We start from the raw sequence: 22666 nt of genomic DNA, 5'->3' as shown, positions 1-22666 counted from the left end.
TTAATATAAACAAATGGTCTACGAAGGGATATGCACTTTTCAAGAATAGCTATTTTGCTAACGATAAACATCATTATTAAGGTTTGATCACATGCCTACAATCCAGATACGAATCGACAGTCTGGTGACTGCAAGCTGTTATATTTAGCAGTAACCTTGGTCAATAGCACATTAAATATTTTATCTGCACAGGGTTTTTTCTTTTAGTTTGTCCTGGTAATGTACGTGCGCTGTAGACACTGGTAAATATAGCAGGAAGTGAGTTTCTTGTGGACTACTATTTTTACTATTAGGATGATGGCAATTCCGTAGCAGATTATGTTTGGGGACTAGTTAACATGGTGCAAATATCAATTCATTTCTAACCCTCCGTACTTCTTTTTTATTCCATGTTCATGATATAGATACAAAGCTTCATGATGCTCATATAGGCAGTTGCAAGACTTGCATGGCTTCGGTATGTCATCTTCCCGCGGCAAAGGTGTTAACTGACTTTATAAAAATCCAGTTTCCACTTTTATAAAGTCGGTTAACACGGTTAACACTCACTCACTCACTCACTCACTCACTCACTCACTCACTCACTCACTCACTCACTCACTCACTCACTCACTCACTCACTCACTCACTCACTCACTCACTCACTCACTCACTCACTCACTCACTCACTCACTCACTCACTCACTCACTCACTCACTCACTCACTCACTCACTCACTCACTCACTCACTCACTCACTCACTCACTCACTCACTCACTCACTCACTCACTCACTCACTCACTCACTCACTCACTCACTCACTCACTCACTCACTCACTCACTCACTCACTCACTCACTCACTCACTCACTCACTCAGCCAATACAAGCCCGTACAATGTCAGTTCATGTTTACTGCTTGGATTGATTGACCTTATAACACCTGTCTTGTTTGTAGATCAACTTTCTGCTGTGTCAGCTGATCGGACTTGGGTTGGCTATCCCCTTCAGGAAAGTGTATGGCCCTAAGACGACCAGTGCGACTATCCGGCATACCATAGAGATTGTTGTAGGATTTGCTCTCACATTCTTCTGCTTTGGCTAGTAAGTACCAGAGTAACAAAAGAAATACTATGGACCTGGACTCTGAAGGCTTAACTATTTGATTTGTTAATGTTTCCAAGAGTTTTATCCTCATGATCCTAGTACAGCTATATTAACCATGTTGACAATTTGGAGGGACATTGACATTTGTGAAAAAATCAGATGTTGACCTAGTGGCTAGTGGACCTGGAAAAGTAAAAATTGTAATAAATTCTCTGTATTATTGTTATTATGATGATGTTAGGAAAGCTCTTTGCCTATCATGCTTATTGTACTCGAATAAGTTCTTGAATAATGTTCTCGGAATAAACTATACAGTAAACTATGTTTATAACAACACGCTTCTAATGAACTGACGGATATAACAAGCTGGGTTTTTTTTGTCCCGAGCATTTGTTGTATATATGATGTATATATGTTTATAACGAACTACGGTTATAACAAACTAAAATTAGTGGTCCCTTTAAGTTTGTTATAACCGTAGTTTATTGCACTTTCAATCATATCCTCATGATCAATGATGATAATTATAATTTTATGTTTTTAAACTTTGCAAAACGTAAAACCTTAAACATGTTAAACAATATTAAGACCTGTAAAATAAGGAAAACAGACAGACCTGTACAGTAAGTGCAAATACCTGCTTCATGGCTTTTTATCATAATCACTGGGTGCATAGCTTTGTAGTAGACGTGTTGGATATGTAAAGAAAATCAGTCTGATCATATGATTATATACGTCTTTGGGAAGAAGAAGAAAGGATTTCTGTTAACTAGAGCTATTGACTTTCATTGATATTAAAGTGTTTCTCTTCTGTCAAGACAGTTGTAAATTTCAGTTGTCACTGTTGTTGGTTTCAGTCAAATATGGCATCTGTTCTTCTTGTCCCTGGTATGCTACCTCATCATGCTGATGGGCAGTCAGGAATGGATGCAGAAGGCAGTGTTTGGCTTTGCCATGCTCTACCTCTCAGTCACACACATCTTCCGGCAGATCTACGACTACGGAGGATATACACTCGACATCACAGGGTCAGTCACCACACATTGAACATTTCTGTAAAATAATGGTGTATGGTTGTAAATAATTCAATTATTAGAAACAGAGCCTGTCTCAGATTTATGTTAAAACTACTTACAAATTATAACTTGTTATTGTTAAATCCTGATTATTTGGATTGGCAAGTTTTGGTCATGTTGGTTTTAAAGATATTTCCAAGATGATACTGTTCATGCTGTTTATATCATTATTGTTTTACCTGTGATTTGTTAACCTGGTCCCACCAAGCAGGGGTAGATTGGACAACAAATTTTATGTAGCCAGCAGGGCTCGCTCCCTATAGAAGTAAGAGACCCTTCTCCAAACGTAATGCCCCACTGCTAAAAGATGCCGGCTGCAAGACAACTAAACACCAGGTCTTGAAGCAACTGACATGCCCTTCGAGATACATCTTTCACTGAGTTAACCATTCACACGACCTCACCCCTCTTAATATTTTCTCATTGAATTTACACAATTCGCGAGTTGTTTCCAATTAAAAAAATTGAAATATACATGGAGAAGGGGTGAACGTTTGACTAACCAGATGGGTCACCTACTTTACATTTCAGCAAGCCCTTCGTAATTTTAACTGGCCATGGGCCTGCGAAGTTTCTGCTTTGATTGCCCTTGTTTTAGCTCACCCAACTGAAAGCAAGTGAGCTTTTCTCGAGGCCTGCTTCAGTGCTTAACTGTTGGCCTTTGGCCATGCTTACAAACATCTTCTGTGAAACTAAAAGTGTTGCCACATCAGTCTAGTCAGCAAGAGAGTAATCATGGCTACTTAACTCAGCTGCCTTCCCTTCCTTCAGGCCAATGATGATCATGGTGCAGAAGTTGACAAGCCTGGCGTTTTCCCTCCATGATGGCACAGTGAAGTCCGAGGAGGAGCTGTCTGCAGACCAGAAGAGTCAGGCAGTCAGGTGAGTCCATGCTATTCCGAGTATCCTGCAGCATAGATGGGATTGATGCATAACCATGATAATGGAAGTGAACTGAAAGACACATGCCGTAATTAAGAGCCCATTAAGATCCCAGGTTAGAATTGGTCTTCAGCAACCCATGCTTGTAGTAAGAGGCGACTAAAGGGATCGGGTGGTCAGACTCAATATGGTTGATACATGTCATTGTATCCCAATTGCGTGGATCAGTGCTCATGATATCAATCACTGGATTGTCTGGTCAAAAATGGATTATTGACAGACCGCCGTCATATAGCTGTAATATTGCCGAGTGTGGCATTAAACAACAGACAAACAATTAAAAGCCATACTTTTTGTAGAAGCAACTGTGTAAGTATCGCTAGATCATGCGGAAAGTCACCCTTGAAGTAGGAATAATGTCAAAGTATATCCCTTAACATATTTGTCTTTAAACTGTGATAGGATATGCAAAAGACTCTTGATACTGTTGTATAATTTTCTGATTGTAAGTGTCTATATATACTTTGTAAACAGCTGAGATATAATCATCATTTTGCTGCCTGTCTATTCCACTGTAACCATGGTAATGCTTCTTTGTTTCCCAGGACCATGCCAAACCTGGTGTCCTTCTACAGCTACCTCTTCTCCTTCCACGGCATCATGTGCGGCCCCATGGCCTTCTACTCTGACTACATCGCCTTCATTGAAGGACGGAACTTTAGTGAGCCCACGAAGCCATCCTCTGTCAATGTAGGTTGAAAAGTGAAGATATGATCATTGATGAATCATCTAGGTTGAACGGCTAAGCTTTCTAGGTTTCTTAACGCAATATGCTTTCTTTGTATTCATTCACATGATGCAGGTCATGATGATTTTACTGACACATGGCCTTTGACATAGTATTGATTATACTGACACATGGCCTTTGACATAGTATTGATTATACTGACACATGGCCTTTGACATAGTATTGATTATACTGACACATGGCCTTTGACATAGTATTGATTATACTGACACATGGCCTTTGACATAGTATTGATTATACTGACACATGGCCTTTGACATAGTATTGATTATGCTGACTTTAGGCCTTTGACATTGTATTGATTATGCTGACTTAAGGCCTTTGACATAGTATTGATTATACTGACACATGGCCTTTGACATAGTATTGATTATACTGACACATGGCCTTTGACATAGTATTGATAATACTGACACATGACCTTTGACATAGTATTGATTAAACTGACACGTGGCCATTGACAAAGTATTGATTAAACATACACGTGGCCTGGATGACATAGTATTGATTATACACACACATGGCCTTAATGACATAGTATTGATTATACACACTTATGGCCTTGATGACATAGTAGTGAGTATACACACATATGACCTTGACGACACAGTATTGATTATACACACACATGACCACAATGACATAGCATTGCTAATACACACACATGACCACAATGACATAGCATTGCTAATACACACACATGACCACAATGACATAGCATTGCTAATACACACACATGACCACAATGACATAGCATTGCTAATACACACACATGACCACAATGACATAGCATTGCTAATACACACACATGACCACAATGACATAGCATTGCTAATACACACACATGACCACAATGACATAGTATGGGTTAGACATGCTTGTGATGAAAACATGTTACTTTTCAAACATTGTTATAGATACACAGATACCATTACTATGAAACATACCGGGGTAATATGGACAGTAAAAGAAGAATTTATGATTTAGAATAAGTTGACCTCAACCAAACACTTTGGTTTTTTTAAAGTTTTTTTTCCGATACCCTTGATTCGCTTCCAATGATGAAGTCATTATTTTGGTAAACTAGGAAGTACTGTTTGTGTTTCAGGGAAAGTCGGACAAACTACCAGAAGAAACAGAGGATATATTCCAGACAGATGTAAGATACAGTTTCTACTGGCTTATAGAAGTTTTGCAGTGCATCATAATCAGATGCAAGATATGTACAGTTTACTATCAATACCTTCAACATTTTAAAATAACTGTTAATTTGTGTCATTCTTCTTCTGAACATATCTCAGAACTGCACAGATATCATCCATCAGCACAGTGACATTGACAATAGGGGCGTTGTGTACAAAGTCTTTTGTTAACATATCAACCAGTCACTTGTTTTTGCTTGTTTTAGCAGTCTTAAACAAGTAGTGGGGGCACGTGTGGCCCAGTGGTCTAAGGCGCCGCGATTCGCTGTGCAGAGTTGCGTCCCTTGGACACGCCAGAAACCTATGATTGTGGGTTCGAATCCCGTCTGAGACCTGCATCACTTCGGGGTTTCCTCCCACATTAAGCTGACACACCGCGATATAACTGGAATACTGTTAAAAGCGGCGATAACCCGAACTCACTCACTCACTTAAACAAGTAGTAATGGACATGTATTTTTTCATCTGTTTGTGTAAATTCACATACAAAAAACTGACTACTTCTTAACCTGACACAAGACATTGCAATTTAGTTCTTTATCGTCATCATATGACACAAAACCCAAGACATGCCTCTTCTCCATCCAGGTTGCCCTTGGTTACCATCTTGAGTCCTTATCCTAAATTTCTTAATTCCCCTCATTGCACAAGAGGATAGACATGTGGTTTCCTTTGTGAATTTATATCCATATATATATATATCCGTGTATATATATATATATTTACTCATCTTCCTAAGGCAAGGGGGGCGGTCGTGTAGCCTAGTGGTTAAAGCATTCGCTCGTCACGCCGAATACACGGGTTCGATTCCCAACATGGGTACAATGTGTGAAGCCCATTTCTGGTGTCCCCCGCCGTGATAATGCTGGAATATTGCTAAAAACGGCATAAAACCATACTCACTCACTCCTAAGGCAAGGGTGGTAACTGGCTTTCAATCATTTTATTTCCAATACATATAGGCCACAGGCACGATAACAAGATAACTGCATTATCCCCAACCTTAACATCAATCATGTACTTCGCTAATTGAGCTTTAACCAAAACTGGTAATCCCCCAGAATATCAACCATACTGAGATAACTTATTTGCTGGTAGAGAAATGACCTTATAGTAAGGAAAGTGAGTGCTTATGTAACCAATTTCTGATGTCCATGTTTCATATATCGAGATGACCTCATGGTTGTATATGAAAGAGCAAAAGTCACTAGCCTCAAGTTTATTTAGTAACCCTCCAATATTCCAGGAGAGAAATCTTAGGAGTTGGGTAAAGCCTCACGGTCACAGCCTTGGCCACACCCCTATCTCCTTAACTAGAGTTAACTGAGCAGAGTTCGACTTGGGTCTAGGGCATAGTACATGGTCTTGGTCCCGATCCCTAGGGGTCTAAATAGGCGCTGGTGATTGTCTGTTTTCTGTCGTCTGCGCAGTTGGTGACATATCTTCCACCATCAGTTTGCCACCATTGAAGTAACCTCGCTTGTTATCAGCAGGTAGGGCCCGTAATATATTATGTAAAAAGACACGTTTGTTCCTTGGCCGTGTGAAGCAAAAGAAGTAATCTAAAAGCTTTTGGGAAAATCAGTTGATATGGCAAGGGAGATAGACAGAGAATACTACAATCATTCTCGTGAGATGCCAATTTTACGAAACGAGGGGACTTTCTATGGTATCTGACCGAGCAAAATTTCTTATGGCATGGGATCTTAATACTCAATACCCGTGAAGATCCGGGATAGAATAGGTCTTGAATTGGTTGATATATATTATCGTATCCCAATTGTGTAGATTGATGCTGATGATATCAATCACTGGATTGTCTGGTCCAGACTCAATTATTTACTGACCGCGCTCATATACATGTAGCTGGAATACTGTACAAAACTTAACACTCAGCACAGTCAACCTGGTCCTTGGATGTCAGCAACAAAACAAGCTGCAGATGCCACCCCCGACTGAGGGATAAGCATTGCAGTGTGTAGTGTCAGGATAAGAAATTATCCACATGAATTTGGATATTCATGATATTAGTATATTTATCCTGACACAACAAGTCTCAGGCCCGTCTGTCCCATCCCTGTCCTGTCTGGTTGTCACATTGCATGCTGATGAGACCGCAGTGATGAATCAAGGACAGATAACTCTGTTTAGTAACCAAGGACAATTGTCACTCCTGATGTAGAAGAGGCACGTTTTTGTTTCTGTGTCATATGATCGAGATGAAGAATGAAATTGCAGTGTGTTGTGTCAAGATAAGTACATGAAGTGTATGTCTGTTTAAAAAATCTATTTTCATATGCGACATAATTCTACAAAAAACATCCATGTGTTTAATGTCAATGCAGTTAGTTGTAGTTTTTTTCATGCAAGTAACATTTCTTAATTGCTGACATAGCTACTGTTTCTCATGACGTAATTGGTCAATTTTCATTTTTCAGAAAGTTGTGCTGGAAAAGTTCTGTATAACAGCTTTTATTGGGTTTCTTATGGTGTTCGTCACACCACATCTCTACCATCTAAATGGCCTCACAAGTATGTACATGTATTGTTTCATTCCAGGATTTTGTATATAAATCTTAGTGAATGCTCATTTACTGCTGGGGGATTCCATGTTGAGGAATTTCTCCCAGCAACCTATGCTTGTCGTAAGCGGCGACTTAATACATTAGGTGGTCTGACTTGGTGACATGGTTGAGGGCGTGTCAACGTAACCTGACAGCGTGCATCTTTGCAAATATTATCATTTGTTTGTCTGGTCCAGACTTGATTATTAAAAGGCCACAATTTAGCTGTAATATTGCTTCGTGTAAAAAGTAAATACCAGAGATGCTTTGTGTTACGAGGTAGCCCAGTGGTAAACATGGTTCATGTGATTGCTGGGCACACTGAAGTCTGTGGTTTGATTCCCAACACCAATGTCTGGATTTCCTTGCTACAATATTGAAAAAACTTACTTACTCACATGCTGAGTATTTGAAATATTTGTTTGGTTCTTCTTTATGGAAGTGGTTTATTATGTCTCTCTCCTCCCTGAATGGCCGGGAGACATGTTGTTTTGGCTTGGTTCCTGTTGGCTTTGGCGTCAGCCTTCCTATCTTATTCTGAGCCATAACTTGAAAACCGTTCAAAATGTTTCAATGAAACTTGGCATATACATTGCTCACCAGTTAAACCAGTGACTTTCGCTATTTTGATAATTTTTTTCCAAATTTTATTTTTTAAATTGCCATTGAAATAATTTCAACTTAATCTCAAACGAGGGTAGGGTTTGTTTAAGGGCCATAATTTGACAAACCTTTCAACATTTTTCAACGAAACTTGGCATATGCATTGCTCATCAGCTTAACTGGTACCTTTTGCTATTTTGAAATCTTTCTAAATTTTATTATTATAATTTTAAGGCTAATGTAAGCTATTCACGATATTTTCATGGTGCAAAACTTTCCAGATGCAGTTAAGGCTATTTTCATTGCACAAAACACGATTTACAGCCTATCCATGGAACGTTTAAACTTGAATTTTCTTCCTTCTCATTGGCCATTATGGGTATGGGTAGCAGACATATAGGTCTTCATCATTTTCAGAGGTCAATGACCCTGGAAAACTGAAAGAGCACAGTTTGACAAGATGTCATTATCACCTTACTTCTACATTCATTTTTTCCTTCGACAGGGTTTTCAATTTGATACAAAATTATTCTTTCTTCAAGCTATGACAATTCTAGAGTAAACACCAGTGCTTTATGCTTATCGCATGAGGCAAAACATTGGTGTCTGACTGACTGATATAGAAGATTTAACGTGCGCTTTCGACTGTAGCGTATTTCACACACGGGCCTGGCCAGACCATTTAGTGTATTCCGAAAAGGGTGAAAGTGGTGTGTGCAACCCAAGAGGGGGCTTTTAGGGGCTGCTTAATTATATTGAATTTTTGGAATTTTTAAATTTGGAATAAATGCCGAGGTGGGTGGAGGAGGGAACTAAGGGAGCCGGGTGAGGTGGGTGTTTCTATGTTTATTGGATTGGTAGATTAATTAGTTTTTAGATGCGCTTAATTAGGTCTGTTTTGATTAGGAATACGCCTAGGGCCTTGAAGTATTCTAGTTTATTTTGAGGGTTTAGTATTTCATCTAGAGTAGGAACCTTAATTAGATTGAGGGTGGTTTGTAGTGTGGTTCTGTGTGTTTGGTAGTGGGTGCAGTGGATGAGTGCGTGTTCTGTGGTTTTGGGTTGTTTGCAGTGGGGGCAGTTTCCTGTGGTGTGCCTTTTAAGATTTTTTAGGTGGTTATTTAGGTTAGTGTGTCCTGTTTGGAGTTTTGTAATTAATCTGTCAATTTTTTTTGAGGGGTGTAGAATTTTAGGTTTGGTGTCAAGGTGGGAAGACTTTTATATGTGTGATCACTCACCTGTGACTGAATGTATGCCATCACAATCTGCTTGCTGCATGTGCAGGGATGAGTGATCACACTTTGGACAGCTGGTTTGCCTGCTTCAGACTTAAATGCTTTCCCAGCTAGGAATCATCAGGGATTAAAACTTTCAATGGATTTTGTGACGGCAAGTGTCACTTTTGTGATACATGCCATTAGAGTGTGTCCATAAACCATATAACCCCCCAAAACTTTCAGTGTTTTTGAAAAAAACAATTCTCGTCCATGTATGATATTGGTTTAATTTGATTGAATCCTGCTTCCATATGCATGAATTATCATTGCTAATGAATTTCAAGTTTGAAACATCTATTTTTTCAATGACAGTATCATGAATTGGCCAATATTCCACCAACACTTTCTAGCTGAGGTATATTTAACACATCTCTTATTTATGTTCCAGGCACTGCATTTTATGAGATGTCTTTCCTGGGCAGACACATATTCTTGTTAGTGTCGATGACATTTGCCAGGTGTAAATATTACTTTGCCTGGAAACTAGGTAAGACAAATTTGTAAGCTTTTAAACGGTTAATTATCTGAAGTCATTGATGCATGGTAACATAAATCATAAGTTTCTAATTGGGATTTTAGAGCTGGATAGGCTACACGACTTCATGCTTGTCAATCTCATTAAAATCAGATCTTAGTTCTCGCTGTCGCTAAACAAAGATCTGAGGACATTCCATTACGGGTCACGTCAGAACGACCTTTCCTCCGACCAATCAAAGCGTCGCTTACTAGATCATGAAAGTCACAGTCAGAATGTGTTTTCTAAACATGCAACCTCGAAAAAGTTAAAATGGGTTATTCCGAACGACAGTTACAGTCCGTCTGACTGATTCCATCAAAATTATCGTCTGTCTCTCGCTTTTGAGGATAAACATTTGAACGGAGGAGGCGTTGCACAGTACATTGGAAGCACTACAATACAATCGTAACCACATATAAGACATTCCGGATTGTTCTTTTCAGTTTTCAAAATTTTAATCGAGAACAGTGGCAACATATTTTTCCAGCGTAGTCTGAAATGGAAGTTGCCAGGTTGAAACGAGTGCCGTAAAACTCGAGAAAGCTGCTTTCTAATTGGTGACCAAAGTTCACGAAAGGTCGTTCTGACGTGACCTGTAATGGGATGTCCTCAGATCCTTGTTTAGCGGCAGCGAGAACTTAGATCTGATTTTAGTGAGATTGTGTTTGTTGTATATGTTGTAAGAATAATTGAGTTAGATTTTGATGTTGATATTGTTACATTAGGGACCAACCGTTTGATATTCTCTCTACAAATTGTTTGCCAACACACAGCCCTTGTATCCATGCTTCAAATGTTCATTTGTTCTCAATGATAGAGGGGCGGTCGGGTAGACTAGTGGTTAAAGTGTTCGCTCGTCATACCGAAGACCCAGGTTCGATTCCCGACATGGGTACAATGTACGAGCCCATTTCTGGTGTCCCCCGTCATGATATTGCTGGAATATTGCTAAAAGCGGTGTAAAACCATACTCACGCAAGCAGTGTATTAGGATATGATGTCATATGTATATTATTACATCCTGTATTGTGAGTTATTTTACTCCGTATGTTTCAGGAGAGACTGTAAATAATGCAGCAGGGTTGGGCTTCACTGGCTTCGATGAGAAAGGCCAGCCCAACTGGGACCTTGTTAATAACTGTGATATATACAAGTTAGAAGTGAGATTCCCTTTCTTTTCTCTTTGTAAAAGGAAATTATGGGGACTGTATTTATGTCATTTCTGATGAGTTAACATGGTCACAGATATAGTTCACCCCGTGAGGATTCTGGGTTAGAAGTAGTCCACAGAAACCTATGCTTGTCATAAGAGGCAGCTCTATGAATTGGATTATCATACTCTGTGACTTGGCTGATTGGGGGTCAACGTACCTCAACAGCATTGATCATTGTTCATAATATCAATATCTGGTTTGCCATTACCATGATTATAATCCTTGATTATTATAAGATGCTGTCATATAGATGGAGTATTGCTGGTTAAGCAACAAACAGCTTTTCATTGAAATTATTGAGTGCCAAGTGTATTTTTATTGCTTGGTACATATTTAGAGATCAAGTTCTGTATGAAACCTGCTGCTGTTTCAGACATGTAATAGTTTAAAGCTGAACATGGACAGCTGGAATAAGACAACGATGACCTGGTTGAGACGGGTGGTGTATGATAGGATGCCCAAGTTCAACACTCTAGCCGTCTTCTCCGTCAGTGCTTTCTGGCATGGATTCTATCCAGGCTACTACGTGTGTTTTGCTACAGGAGCGCTCCTCACAGTTGCAGCAAGATATGTAAGTAGCAGCAACAGACCCCTAGGATTCAGGGACCAGAGCTGCCCTCTGTCCCGCATTGTTCATATTTGTTACGAATTTGCAACTAAAATACGAAAATCTGATCTCTCTAATTCACACAAATAATATGCCAACCTACGGTGGAAAAATCACAAGACGTTGGCAAAGAGAGTATAATTATTTAGCCTTACACCATCTGCTATAAATGTGGCTTGTTTATGAACCTCCTCCTTGGTCTAGTAGTAGAGCGTCAGCCGGAGAGCAGAAGGTCATGGGTTCGATCCCCGACCGGATCATACCAAAAGACGTAAGAGATGGTACTTGTTGCTATCCTGCCTGGTGTTCGACATCAAGGGGCTAAGATAAGGACCGGCCGGCTCGGAGTCAGTATACTATGTCTGAGTGGGGTATTGTGAGCATGGTATCTCCATGGGCTGGCACTAGCTGTGAGGGTCTGATTAAGTCCCCAGTAATGTCTGCTTATTTGATTCAGCTACTAGGGATTGGGTGGTGAGGCTCTGGGACTTGACTGTGTCATCTTGGCGTGGAGCATTGCTCATGCCTTCACTCAATGGTTTGTCTGTCCAAACTCAGAAATTTTAATGAAATGAATAAACTATTTCTGACAGTGGAAGAGTGGACAGGTAGCATAGTGGTTGAAGTGTTTGCTCATCACACTGAAGGCCCGGTTCGATTCCCCGCAATGTGAAGCCCATTTCTGGTGTCCCCTGCCTGATATTACTGGAATATTCCTTTCAGCAGCATAAAACAATACTCACTCACTTCTGACAGTGACGTTATACAATATTCACCCACTCACCACCAAGAGGGAAGTGCAAGTATCACACTTCCATGCAAAAGTACTTGAATTAAAGAAAGGCATGCTTGTTCTTGAAAGAACTTGATTAAAAAGGAGTGTTTGTTCTTGAAAAGAACTTGATTAACATCTGAATTATCTCTATAACATACTAGGCAAGAAATTATTTGGGACTAAGGTTATACAAAAGTCTTGAAATCTACATTTCTTTGATATCAAAGTTTCAGTTGTTGAAAACTGTAACTGGGGAAAACTGTAAAGTGGCTGAATATTGGGGGACATTTCACTGTCTCTTTGTTACTCACACTATTGACCACTGTTCAGTTACCATGGTTACTGTACTTAGCGGTAATATTGTGGCTACTGCATAATATATCATTATCTTTTATTCACCTTTTTTCAATTACAGGTAAGAAGAAATATTAGGCCAATGTTCCTGAAATCCGATAGCCTGAAAGCCTTTTATGATGCAGTTACATTTTTGTTCACTCGCATGGCAAATGTCTACATGTGTGTGCCATTTGCCATCCTAGAGTTTGTGCCTGGTCTAAAGTTATACACGTAAGTATGCAAGGTTTACACATGAAACAGCTAAATGGTTTATGTTTTATATATACATAATACAAACACCAGAACATTGCTGAACATTGGAGCAGATATTTTATAAGGGAGGGTTATTGTTTGTTAGTTACAGTGGAACATGGTTGTTACAAACACCAATATAACATACAATCGATTGTCAGGTAACAAACTATTTCAATGGCCTGACCACTTTTCAAAATATACAACTCAAAAGAAGTTAAGAAACACATGATTCTTTCGTATTACCATCATTAGAAATTGGCACTAGTCCTTACCAAACTGCACAATGGTTAAGGTTTCATGAGGATTAGTGGAAATTTGCCATTTTTAAGGGTTTTGCTATATGTTATCACTATAAGGACTAGTGGACTAAAAGTGTTGGTTTCTACCACTGATTAGTTAATCTGTCATGTTATAAATTAACTGTAGTAATATGAAAAAAATCAGGTGGTTCTTAACTTCTTTTGAATTGTATATTACCATAAGTACTTCACACAAGTAACAAATTCTGCATAATAAAATAATCACAAGGAACTGATAACTATTGCCATTTTAGCTTGATATTGCCATCGGGAATTGACAATTACAATGCATCAACATGGGTACAATATGTGAAGCCCATTTCTGGTGTCCCCCGCCTTGATAATGCTGGAATATTGTTAAAAGCAGCGTAAAATAATGCTCACTCACTCTATGAATCAAGAGTCCTTATCGATCATTAAACACATGTCTTTGACATATGAGGGGCGGTCAGGTAGCCTAGTGGTTAAAGCGTTCGCTAGTCACGCCGAAGACCCGGGTTCGATTCCCAACATGGGTACAATGTGTGAAGCCCATTTCTGGTGTACCCTGCTGTGATATTGCTGGAATATTGCTAAAAGCGGCTTTATTTTCTTAGCCCATACTTACTCACTCACTTCGATACATGAACATGAACATGAACGTTTGCTTCTTTCCAGATCGTTTTACTGGTGGATGCATATACTATCCATTGGCGTTATAGTGTATTATACCTTCATTGCACCGCCGAAACGACGAAGTCAAGACAAGAAACAGCAGTGATGTGGACACATTTTAGGTTGAACCTTAGTTGATCTCCCATACCAGGAAAAGCTTTACCTCATCCCGAGGCCAGTAGGACAAGTCGAGCTGGTGGATGTACGATGGCGGGGAGGAGGATTGGCTGCACGACTGGGGACACTGGAAGCATGTGTGTGTGTGTGTGTCTACTGTGTAAGTGTGTGAGTGTGTGAGTGACAAGAGTTTTCAAAGATACCTGATCAGGAGATTACAACATGGGGGCATATGATAGTATCATTGCACAGCTTGATACAATGCTGTGTGAAAGAGAACCTTATCAACTGGATTGGTTTTCTAATAATTCTGAACATATCTTGAAATTTAATGCTGGTGATGTTTTTGATTTTTGTGTGTCTCACTACCCAGAAGTTTACTAGTGATACAGTGAACCCTCGATATACTGTTGTCACGGTCGAAGATCCCGACCCGCGTTCTACTAATACCAACCTAACATGAATTTGTATTTAAAGAAAAAAGACTGCAGCCCTCAGCAGTGTTAAAGTTACTTTGTCTGTGTAATAGACATGTAGAAAACGTTTTTACTTTGTTTTATCCAATTGGGCTTTTAAATCTTGAGGGTTTTGTGAAACACAAAAATAAAAAACTGTTGCCTTACCGTTTTATCTTAGGACTAAATACTGAGGAATGGCAAGAGCGTAATATATTATTCTAACTTGTTCATCAGTTAATGAGTTGCCATCTTCAGTCCCTATACATCCACTGTTATTAGAAACTTTACAAATGTCCCTGCTTATTGGTATTTGGAACTAAAGCACAGCTCACTGGAACAAACTTTTAACTCACGTTTACCATTTCCTGACCTTATCCACTTTTTTATGGGGATGGTCCTTTGAATTGTACTTACAGTTTGGGTAAGATGGTCACACATGTTATATATACTGGTGGAAAAAGGTTCCTGTGCATCACTGACTATAATGGGAAATAGTTAATGACAGAATAATTTTGCAATAGAACAAGATATTGATGTCTCTGAAACATGACTTGTCAACATATCTGTAAACGTCATCTCAGGCTGAAAGTGGCATGGGGTTAGTTGTCATTTCACGAGTCGGTATCAGATATGTCCACCAACACAAGCTTGACAACAGCTTGACAAAAGCTTGACAACAGCATCCAATTGATGACACAAATGGTTGAGGAAGGCTGGTTGGATGCCAGTTCAGATCAGGACCAACGTCACCATTTGGTTTGGAAGTCTGTGTAAATGATGTTTCATCCCCCACATGTTCATTGGGCTCCTGATCCGGCACACATACAACGTTTGGGCCTACATTGTCATGCTGTAAAGTGATGAGTGGTCCATGAGTCTGAAGGATGGGGAGGATGGATGACTTTGTCACAGTATACCGTACACCTGTCAAATTGCCATGGATGACCACTAGAGGGGTCCTGTGATATGCAGTTATGCCTCCCCACACCATTACACTCACACCAGCAAATGCAGAACGTTGAACAACATGTGTGTCAGTGTAACGTTCTATTCGACGCTGATGGCCATCAATGTATGAAGATGAAACCTGGAATATCTGTGAAAAGGACTAATCCTCAGTTGAGTAACCCGAACTTCAGATGTTGTCTTTGCCATGCTGGAATGGTGGGGTAGCCTAGTGGTTAAAGCGTTCGCTCGTCGCTCCGAAGACCCGGGTTCGATCCCCCACATGGGTACAATGTGTGAAGCCCATTTTCTGGTGTCCCCAGCCGTGATATTGCTGGAATATTGCTAAAAGCGGTGTAAAACCATACTCACTCACTCTTGGCCGTGCCAGCTGCTGTTTGATAACATGGCAGCAAAATTGTATGTACAGCTGGACATCGTCGTCAGATGTTATGCTCTTGTACTTGATTCCTCAGTCCTTGCACTGACCATACATAAGCCAGGGATTGTCTAAGTTGCAGTCTCAAAACTATTTCACAGGTAAACCAGACTGTCTGTTACCGACCCCAGAATGACTTATGGAATGATGTTAAATACCAAAATACCTAGAACAACGTTTTGTGTAACTCCGATATCAACCATTCCAGTTGCTGGCTACCGCTCATTTTCAGATATGCATGACATGTTTACAAGATTAGACTGTCAACGAAGATGCTTTTCCTATTTAAGACACTTCATCGATTTACTGTTTGAATTGGCTCAGTGCCACATGTTCAAGTTTTTACTCAAGGCATTTTATGCATGCAATGACCCGGATTCACTTGCAATTTCAGGCCATCATGGGTAATCATGACAAAGCTGTTGATTATCATGCATGATTGTGACAAATCCATGACAATCATTATATTTTAATGTGGTTTTGTTATGGTGCATAGGAATTGTTTTCCGCTAGTATATTACTAGTCAATTGCCATATAAGTGATCTTGCATGATCGTTTTGGATGTGGAATGTTTTCAGTCAGTGGTTTTGGAGTGATAAGGGATTGATATTCATGGGATTAGATAAAACTGAAATTTCAATTTGTGAGCATGATATTAATGAAACTTGAAGCCATTTGTAAGTAGCAAGCATGTCTCAGATTTTATGTGTATAAAATTTTAAGGCAAATGAAGGACTGAATCAATCTGATGGCTAAAGGGAGTTGCCAGTGTGTTGTCATGACAATCAAATTTCCAATATGTCCGTCGCAAGCCTCCAATGACTTGTCTGCACCAGTTCAGAGACAACAATACCATGCTGGTCAGCCATTTGCTTCTGCTGCCATTTATTTTAGTTATCTTTCCATGTTTAGAAAGAAAATAGATACTAACACAAAAGTATGAACTTTTTGTATCTTTACATAGATTTTAAAAGGATTGTTAAAGAAATGTAAATCTGTTTTCAATATTAATTTTTTTTAAAAGACATGTTAATAGTTAAAAAAAGTCAATCTTCAATTAGTGGGTTTTTTTCCAGCCGTGATCATTGCTGAACTGGTTCTATGCTGTTTGTTCAAGTCGCTTTGTCGGACCCAAAAGCAGAATTATCCATGTGCTAAATCCATAATGTTGTTATTAAGGACACTGTAATAATTAGGACCTGGCAACTGTTTGTGCCTAGCCTGTATTTTTTCACTGCATTTGGTACGAGGCTGAGCTCTAATGGGTGGTTTAGGGCAATTTGTGATTCCAATTGCATTATTATTTTAAGTCCTAAAGGATTGCATTTATTGAGTAATAAGAGTTATTAACATGATTAGTTAAGCCGTCCTTTTTTAATTTCATCTAATTTGTTTGCATGTTTAGAAAGTAGAAACGCAGGTTATGTTGTTGATATTCCTGTATTTTTATTCAAAATTGAGTATGCACAAATATGGAGTTTGGCCGGAAACTGGGACCACAGGTTACTAGGCCTTGTAACAAGGTGAAAACCTTGTTGAATTAGGAGTGTTTGCGTGCAGCTTTAATTAGAGTTCAGCAAAATATGTATTAAATGGTATACTCATTAAAAACATCAAAATATTAGCATTCTATCATATATTTTTTACACTGTTACACTGAGGACACAATAGTCTAGAATCTTGTCATCAAGAAAAAATAGTGCAAGAACTTAAGGATGAGGTTACAGGATGTTTTTATGTGTAGCAGTTTTCTCCCTTTGGATGGTTGTGCTGTATGTCAATTCCAATCAGTGTTTGGATTTCTTAGGACTGGATACTGCTGTGGTCACATAGACCATCACTATCCTTATTTAACTTTCCCTACTTTCCCTACACCTTGGTCTCAGCAAACATAATTCCATTGTATATAGTAGTGACTACTGTACATACTATTATATGACAAGTCTAACTCAGTCTTATTGAATGACTTTGTGATTAGTACTGTACTCTGTACTACCCACCTACATCACTGATGGAGATTCTACTGGTTATATATTTTCTGAAAATTGAAAAAAATATTACTGTACATAATCTATTGGTGTCACTTTCTGATTCCTGAGTGGCAAATGTGTCCAATGAAGCAATACCTAATTATAGCGTTCCTTTCATTTCCTCCACTGTTCTGCCAAGGAACGTCTCGTTATGTGGATCGGACTTAGTGTGTTTAGACAAAATGACATAGCCAAGGATGTGACTAATGCTTTCCCTTATTAGAAAAAACATTTATTGTTGGTATTCAAAATGAAGAAAAAACACTGTTGGATTTAAAAAACAAATTCAACATCTAAGCAACTGGAAACATAACTTGATTAGTACGTGAATACTTGATTACTGTTGTGTCTGACCCCCTTCATCTTCACCTACTACAGTAATATCCGTTTTGCCACTCTCTTTTTTTTGGCTCTATTTTTTCCAATCACTAATGTTTTATTTATTGGCAGATTGAATAACACCTCGAACCCTTTCCATAATGCTTCTCAAAGAATATGTTCATAATTAGTCAAAGATATAGTAGTTTTTGCACCTGTAGTTAGTATTACTACTATTAGTCATAAGACATATTTTGCATAATATTGTTTTCACGAAGGTATTGTGTAAAGAATATTTCAGTTATGTTGCTTTTGTTAAACTAGCTGGTATAAAATGTTGTGTATTGTTTTGCTTTTGTTAAATCATCAATAATCATGGCATCTCCAATTATCCAGTGTATTTATAAAGACTCCATTCTATTATGATAAGTACCCTGGAGCTGTTTCCCACTGTACATTTGTTTTGAGCCTGGCTGATGCATGTCAATGTATCCCAATTGCGTGGATTGATGCTCATTATGTCAATCACTGGATTGTCTGGTCCAGACTCAAATATTTACAGACCGCTGTCTTACAGCTGGAATATTACTGAGTTGGGCGTTAAACAACAAACAAAACAAAAACCCAAAACACTGTTGCTACATGAACCAAACGAGCAGCACAACTACCAGTGCTCCACTTGATGTGTGCGTTCTGTCTTACATGCAGCCACAACATCTTGTAGCAAAAGGAAGTCTTATTTCTCAGGACACAGCTTTTCCAACTAACATTTCATTTATAACATCTATGACTCGATTAGCCCTATCGAGGGATCGGGGGCACGGGTGGCCCAGTCGTCTAAGGCGCCACGATTCGCTGTGCAGAGAAACCTATGGTTGTGTGTTCGAATCCCGGTTCCCCCCGATTATGTTTCTAGGTTTGTAAGCACCATACCCATGCTCGTGGGTTTCACTGAAGTGGTAAACGTCTGAGACCTGCATCACTTCAGGCTTTCCTCCCACATTAAGCTGACACCCTGTGATATAACTGGAATACTGTTAAAAACGGCGTTAAACCCAACTCACTCACTCACTATCGAGGGATCGCACAGATGAGGCAGCAATGTTTTAATATAGATAAGTACTGGACTCGTATTTTGATTGCTTGTTGATTTCAATCATGAGCAAGAGACACTCTGTGGTAAGTTAGTTATAAGAGCCATGGAGCAGGTGACTTTTTTTCCGAAACAAAGCTTCAGGGGTGAATGAACAGTATATATCACAACAGAATGGAGAAATTTATACGCTTGGCAATGGAGGATGTATTCCTGGTTGGAGTAACATAAATCTAAAGACAGAGATTGGAAGTGAAAAATGTGAGTGCTTCAAAAATATTTTCTATAATTTCCAAGTGCCTTTTGATATTATACTTTTTCACTGGAAGTTTAGGACACATCTTGTTGCTCTGAAAATGATACGATACTATAGCACTATTCGACTAATATTACTTGATTGTCTGCACTAATTAATACTGTAATTATTCCTTTATTATTTGGTAATTAATTTGATCTTCCCACAGAATATTTATGTCATGATATAGACTATGCAGTGATATATTCAAATGTGATCGAAATAGCCTGATATGATCTGTTGTATGGAATACTATGTCAGAGTGTCATGGAGAACATATCAGTAGTAACACCGTATTCAGAAAGGGAAGTTCAGTATATTGGATTATTTAATGCTTGTAGTCAGAACATACAAAATGTACATCACAAGAAGTGTTTAAGAAAAAAATATCAAATGCAAGATGATAATAATAGAAATGTTATCCAACACATAATAACAATAATCTCTCACCTTTTTTGTCAGTAAGATTTATAGATCTCTCATTCTCGAAAGGTTTATTACGTAAAGGTGACATTTGAAATAATTTAATTAAGCATGGCCATTTTTCATTTGTTTTGCAGATCAACCGTACATAAAATTAACAAAATTTAAAAATAGAACAGAAATGGAGTTTAGACATTTTAGTGTTAGACATTTGAATGAAATTTTTTTCTGTCCTTTTTCTGTTATGTTTGTTAGAAGTTTTTATTTTTCGTTTTTTGCGTGATGTTTATTTAACCACAATTCAAGGAGTATTTGAAATAAGACAAAAACGACAACAGGCCCCTTCAAAATTAAACTTTGCATCCTAATGTTACCAAGTTCTCTCTTTCTTTTGCCACTTTATTGCATGTAATTGACCATTAGTCCATTCTACCGTCGTTTCATTCCTCCTGCACATTAAAAATAGAAATAGAGTTGGTCGTTTCATTTAACTCTTTATATATCATAATTCATGTATCTGAGATATCAAGAACCCTGAGTACTGAAACCTGTTCGTAGCTGCCAAATTTTAACATAGGCTTAGGATAGCCTTAGTGCAAAGTTCACTTTCTGGAATGCCACCTTTGTGGGCAATATTATCAACGGAAACGCATTCTTGACAAAATTCCTTCCTTGTTGAGTGGTGCAGTTAGGTATTTGAAGAAGTTGTAACTGAAATCAGATGTAGCTTACCCAAAAACTTATCATACTGCATACCATTCATTTTACTGCTTTTCAAATTTTAGTATTACCTTGTGCAATAGATGGAATTTTACCGTTTAACTTACAGTGGCTTATCTTTCAACGCCAAAGTACCTAGCTTTGTGATTGTGGATATTATTGTGTGGTAGACTAATAGTGGATGACATGATTGATTGTTCTGACTGTCCAGTGTAAAAATAACTTTTAGTTTATTATAAGGTGAGGGTGGTTGGTGATACTTCCCAATTCCTTTGTCAGCTCCATACCTGTGCTTGTGGGTTTCACCAAAGTGGTAAACATCTAAGACAAGCATCACTTCAGGGTTTCCTCCAAACTCAAGTTGTTACGCCATGATAAAATTGGAATACTTTTAAAAGCAATGTTAAACCCAACTGACTCACTTACTTAAACTCACTTCAGTAAAGTGTGCTCAGTGCATTAGACTAATCTAATGTCAGATTTCATGAATACTGATGTCTTTTTAAAAAATAAATACTGTCACTACGTACTAGCAGACATCCCCAAGTAAGTCATGTGTGATATTTTAAGCAGGCATTTATTTGATGTTGAAAACTGTTTTGTTTTTCTGGTAAATTTATTGTTTTTTGTGTGACTGATCCGGGTTTTTTGGAGTGATCATTTAGTCAAGGGCATTAATTAGACTACTCATTTTGGAGAATTGTGTAGAATCATTAAGAATGCAAAGGGGTTAACTGCCATGTCAGAAATATCCCCCCACTTCTGTCTGAATGTCAGGTATATGTTATGGGTAAAAGTAAAGCCAAATTGTTGGCAGGTTCCATTTTTGTCTACACTGTTGATGCAGTTAGATATATCATTCCTTTTAAAGTTTTTAATTTATGCTGATTTTGGTTTTGCTATTCATGTTTTGTGGCATTTATGTAATATCCAACTTTACATGAACAATACAACTCGATTACCTTACTGCTTCAACTATCATGCCATTTTCATAACATTTGTAACCATGATCTGTGACATGAAACATTGTGATTCCTGGTATTGGAAGGCTACAACTCTGCTGTCTGGACTTAAGCACTTTGTCTGGTAGACTAAACGCATGCACCATCCATTTTTGATCTATGTTATGATAAATGTTTGCTTGTGACATAAACCTATGATTTATTCCCGACTGTGTGACAGGAAACATTCAGGTGCTTAGTGTGCTTAATCCTGGATCTGTGACATGAAACATACATGTTCCTGATGTGCTTAAACCAGGCTATGTGACATGAAACATTCATGTTCCTGATGTGCTTAAAACCAGGCTATGTGACATGAAACATTCATGTTCCTGATGTGCTTAATCCTGGATCTGTGACATGAAACATTCATGTTCCTGATGTGCTTAAACCAGGCTATGTGACATGAAACATTCATGTTCCTGATGTGCTTAAAACCAGGCTATGTGACATGAAACATTCAAGTTCCTGGTGTGCTTAATCCTGGATCTCTGACATGAAACATTCATGTTCCAGGTGTGCTTAATCCTGGATCTCTGACATGAAACATTCAGGTTCTTGGTGTGCTTAAACCAGGTTATGTGACATGAAACATTCAGGTTCCTGGTGTTCTTAATCCTGGATCTCTGACATGAAACATTCAGGTTCCTGGTGTGCTTAAACAAGGCTGTTT

The 22666-nt window shown here is 38.6% G+C and overlaps 1 protein-coding gene across 1 annotated transcript in view; it reads left to right on the top strand.

Moving 5' to 3' along the window:
- Nucleotides 1–22322, top strand: part of LOC139472476 (lysophospholipid acyltransferase 2-like) — a 31315-nt gene extending 8993 nt beyond the window's left edge. The window contains exons 2-12 of the mRNA XM_071254956.1: nt 936–1081; nt 1942–2112; nt 2932–3042; nt 3648–3792; nt 4959–5009; nt 7491–7584; nt 9885–9983; nt 11070–11173; nt 11601–11798; nt 13025–13176; nt 14157–22322. Of these exons, the coding sequence (XP_071111057.1) occupies nt 936–1081; nt 1942–2112; nt 2932–3042; nt 3648–3792; nt 4959–5009; nt 7491–7584; nt 9885–9983; nt 11070–11173; nt 11601–11798; nt 13025–13176; nt 14157–14259 (1374 nt within the window). The 3' untranslated portion in view covers nt 14260–22322. The remainder of the gene's footprint in view (nt 1–935; nt 1082–1941; nt 2113–2931; nt 3043–3647; nt 3793–4958; nt 5010–7490; nt 7585–9884; nt 9984–11069; nt 11174–11600; nt 11799–13024; nt 13177–14156) is intronic.
- Nucleotides 22323–22666: the final 344 nt, after the last annotated feature.

This window comes from Haliotis cracherodii, unplaced genomic scaffold, assembly GCF_022045235.1.
Source record: "Haliotis cracherodii isolate W230 unplaced genomic scaffold, xgHalCrac1.p SCAF_1, whole genome shotgun sequence".
Lineage (NCBI taxonomy): Eukaryota > Metazoa > Mollusca > Gastropoda > Lepetellida > Haliotidae > Haliotis > Haliotis cracherodii.
The sequence above is the reverse complement of the archived record's forward strand: the minus strand, read 5'-3'. Positions and strand labels throughout refer to the sequence as shown.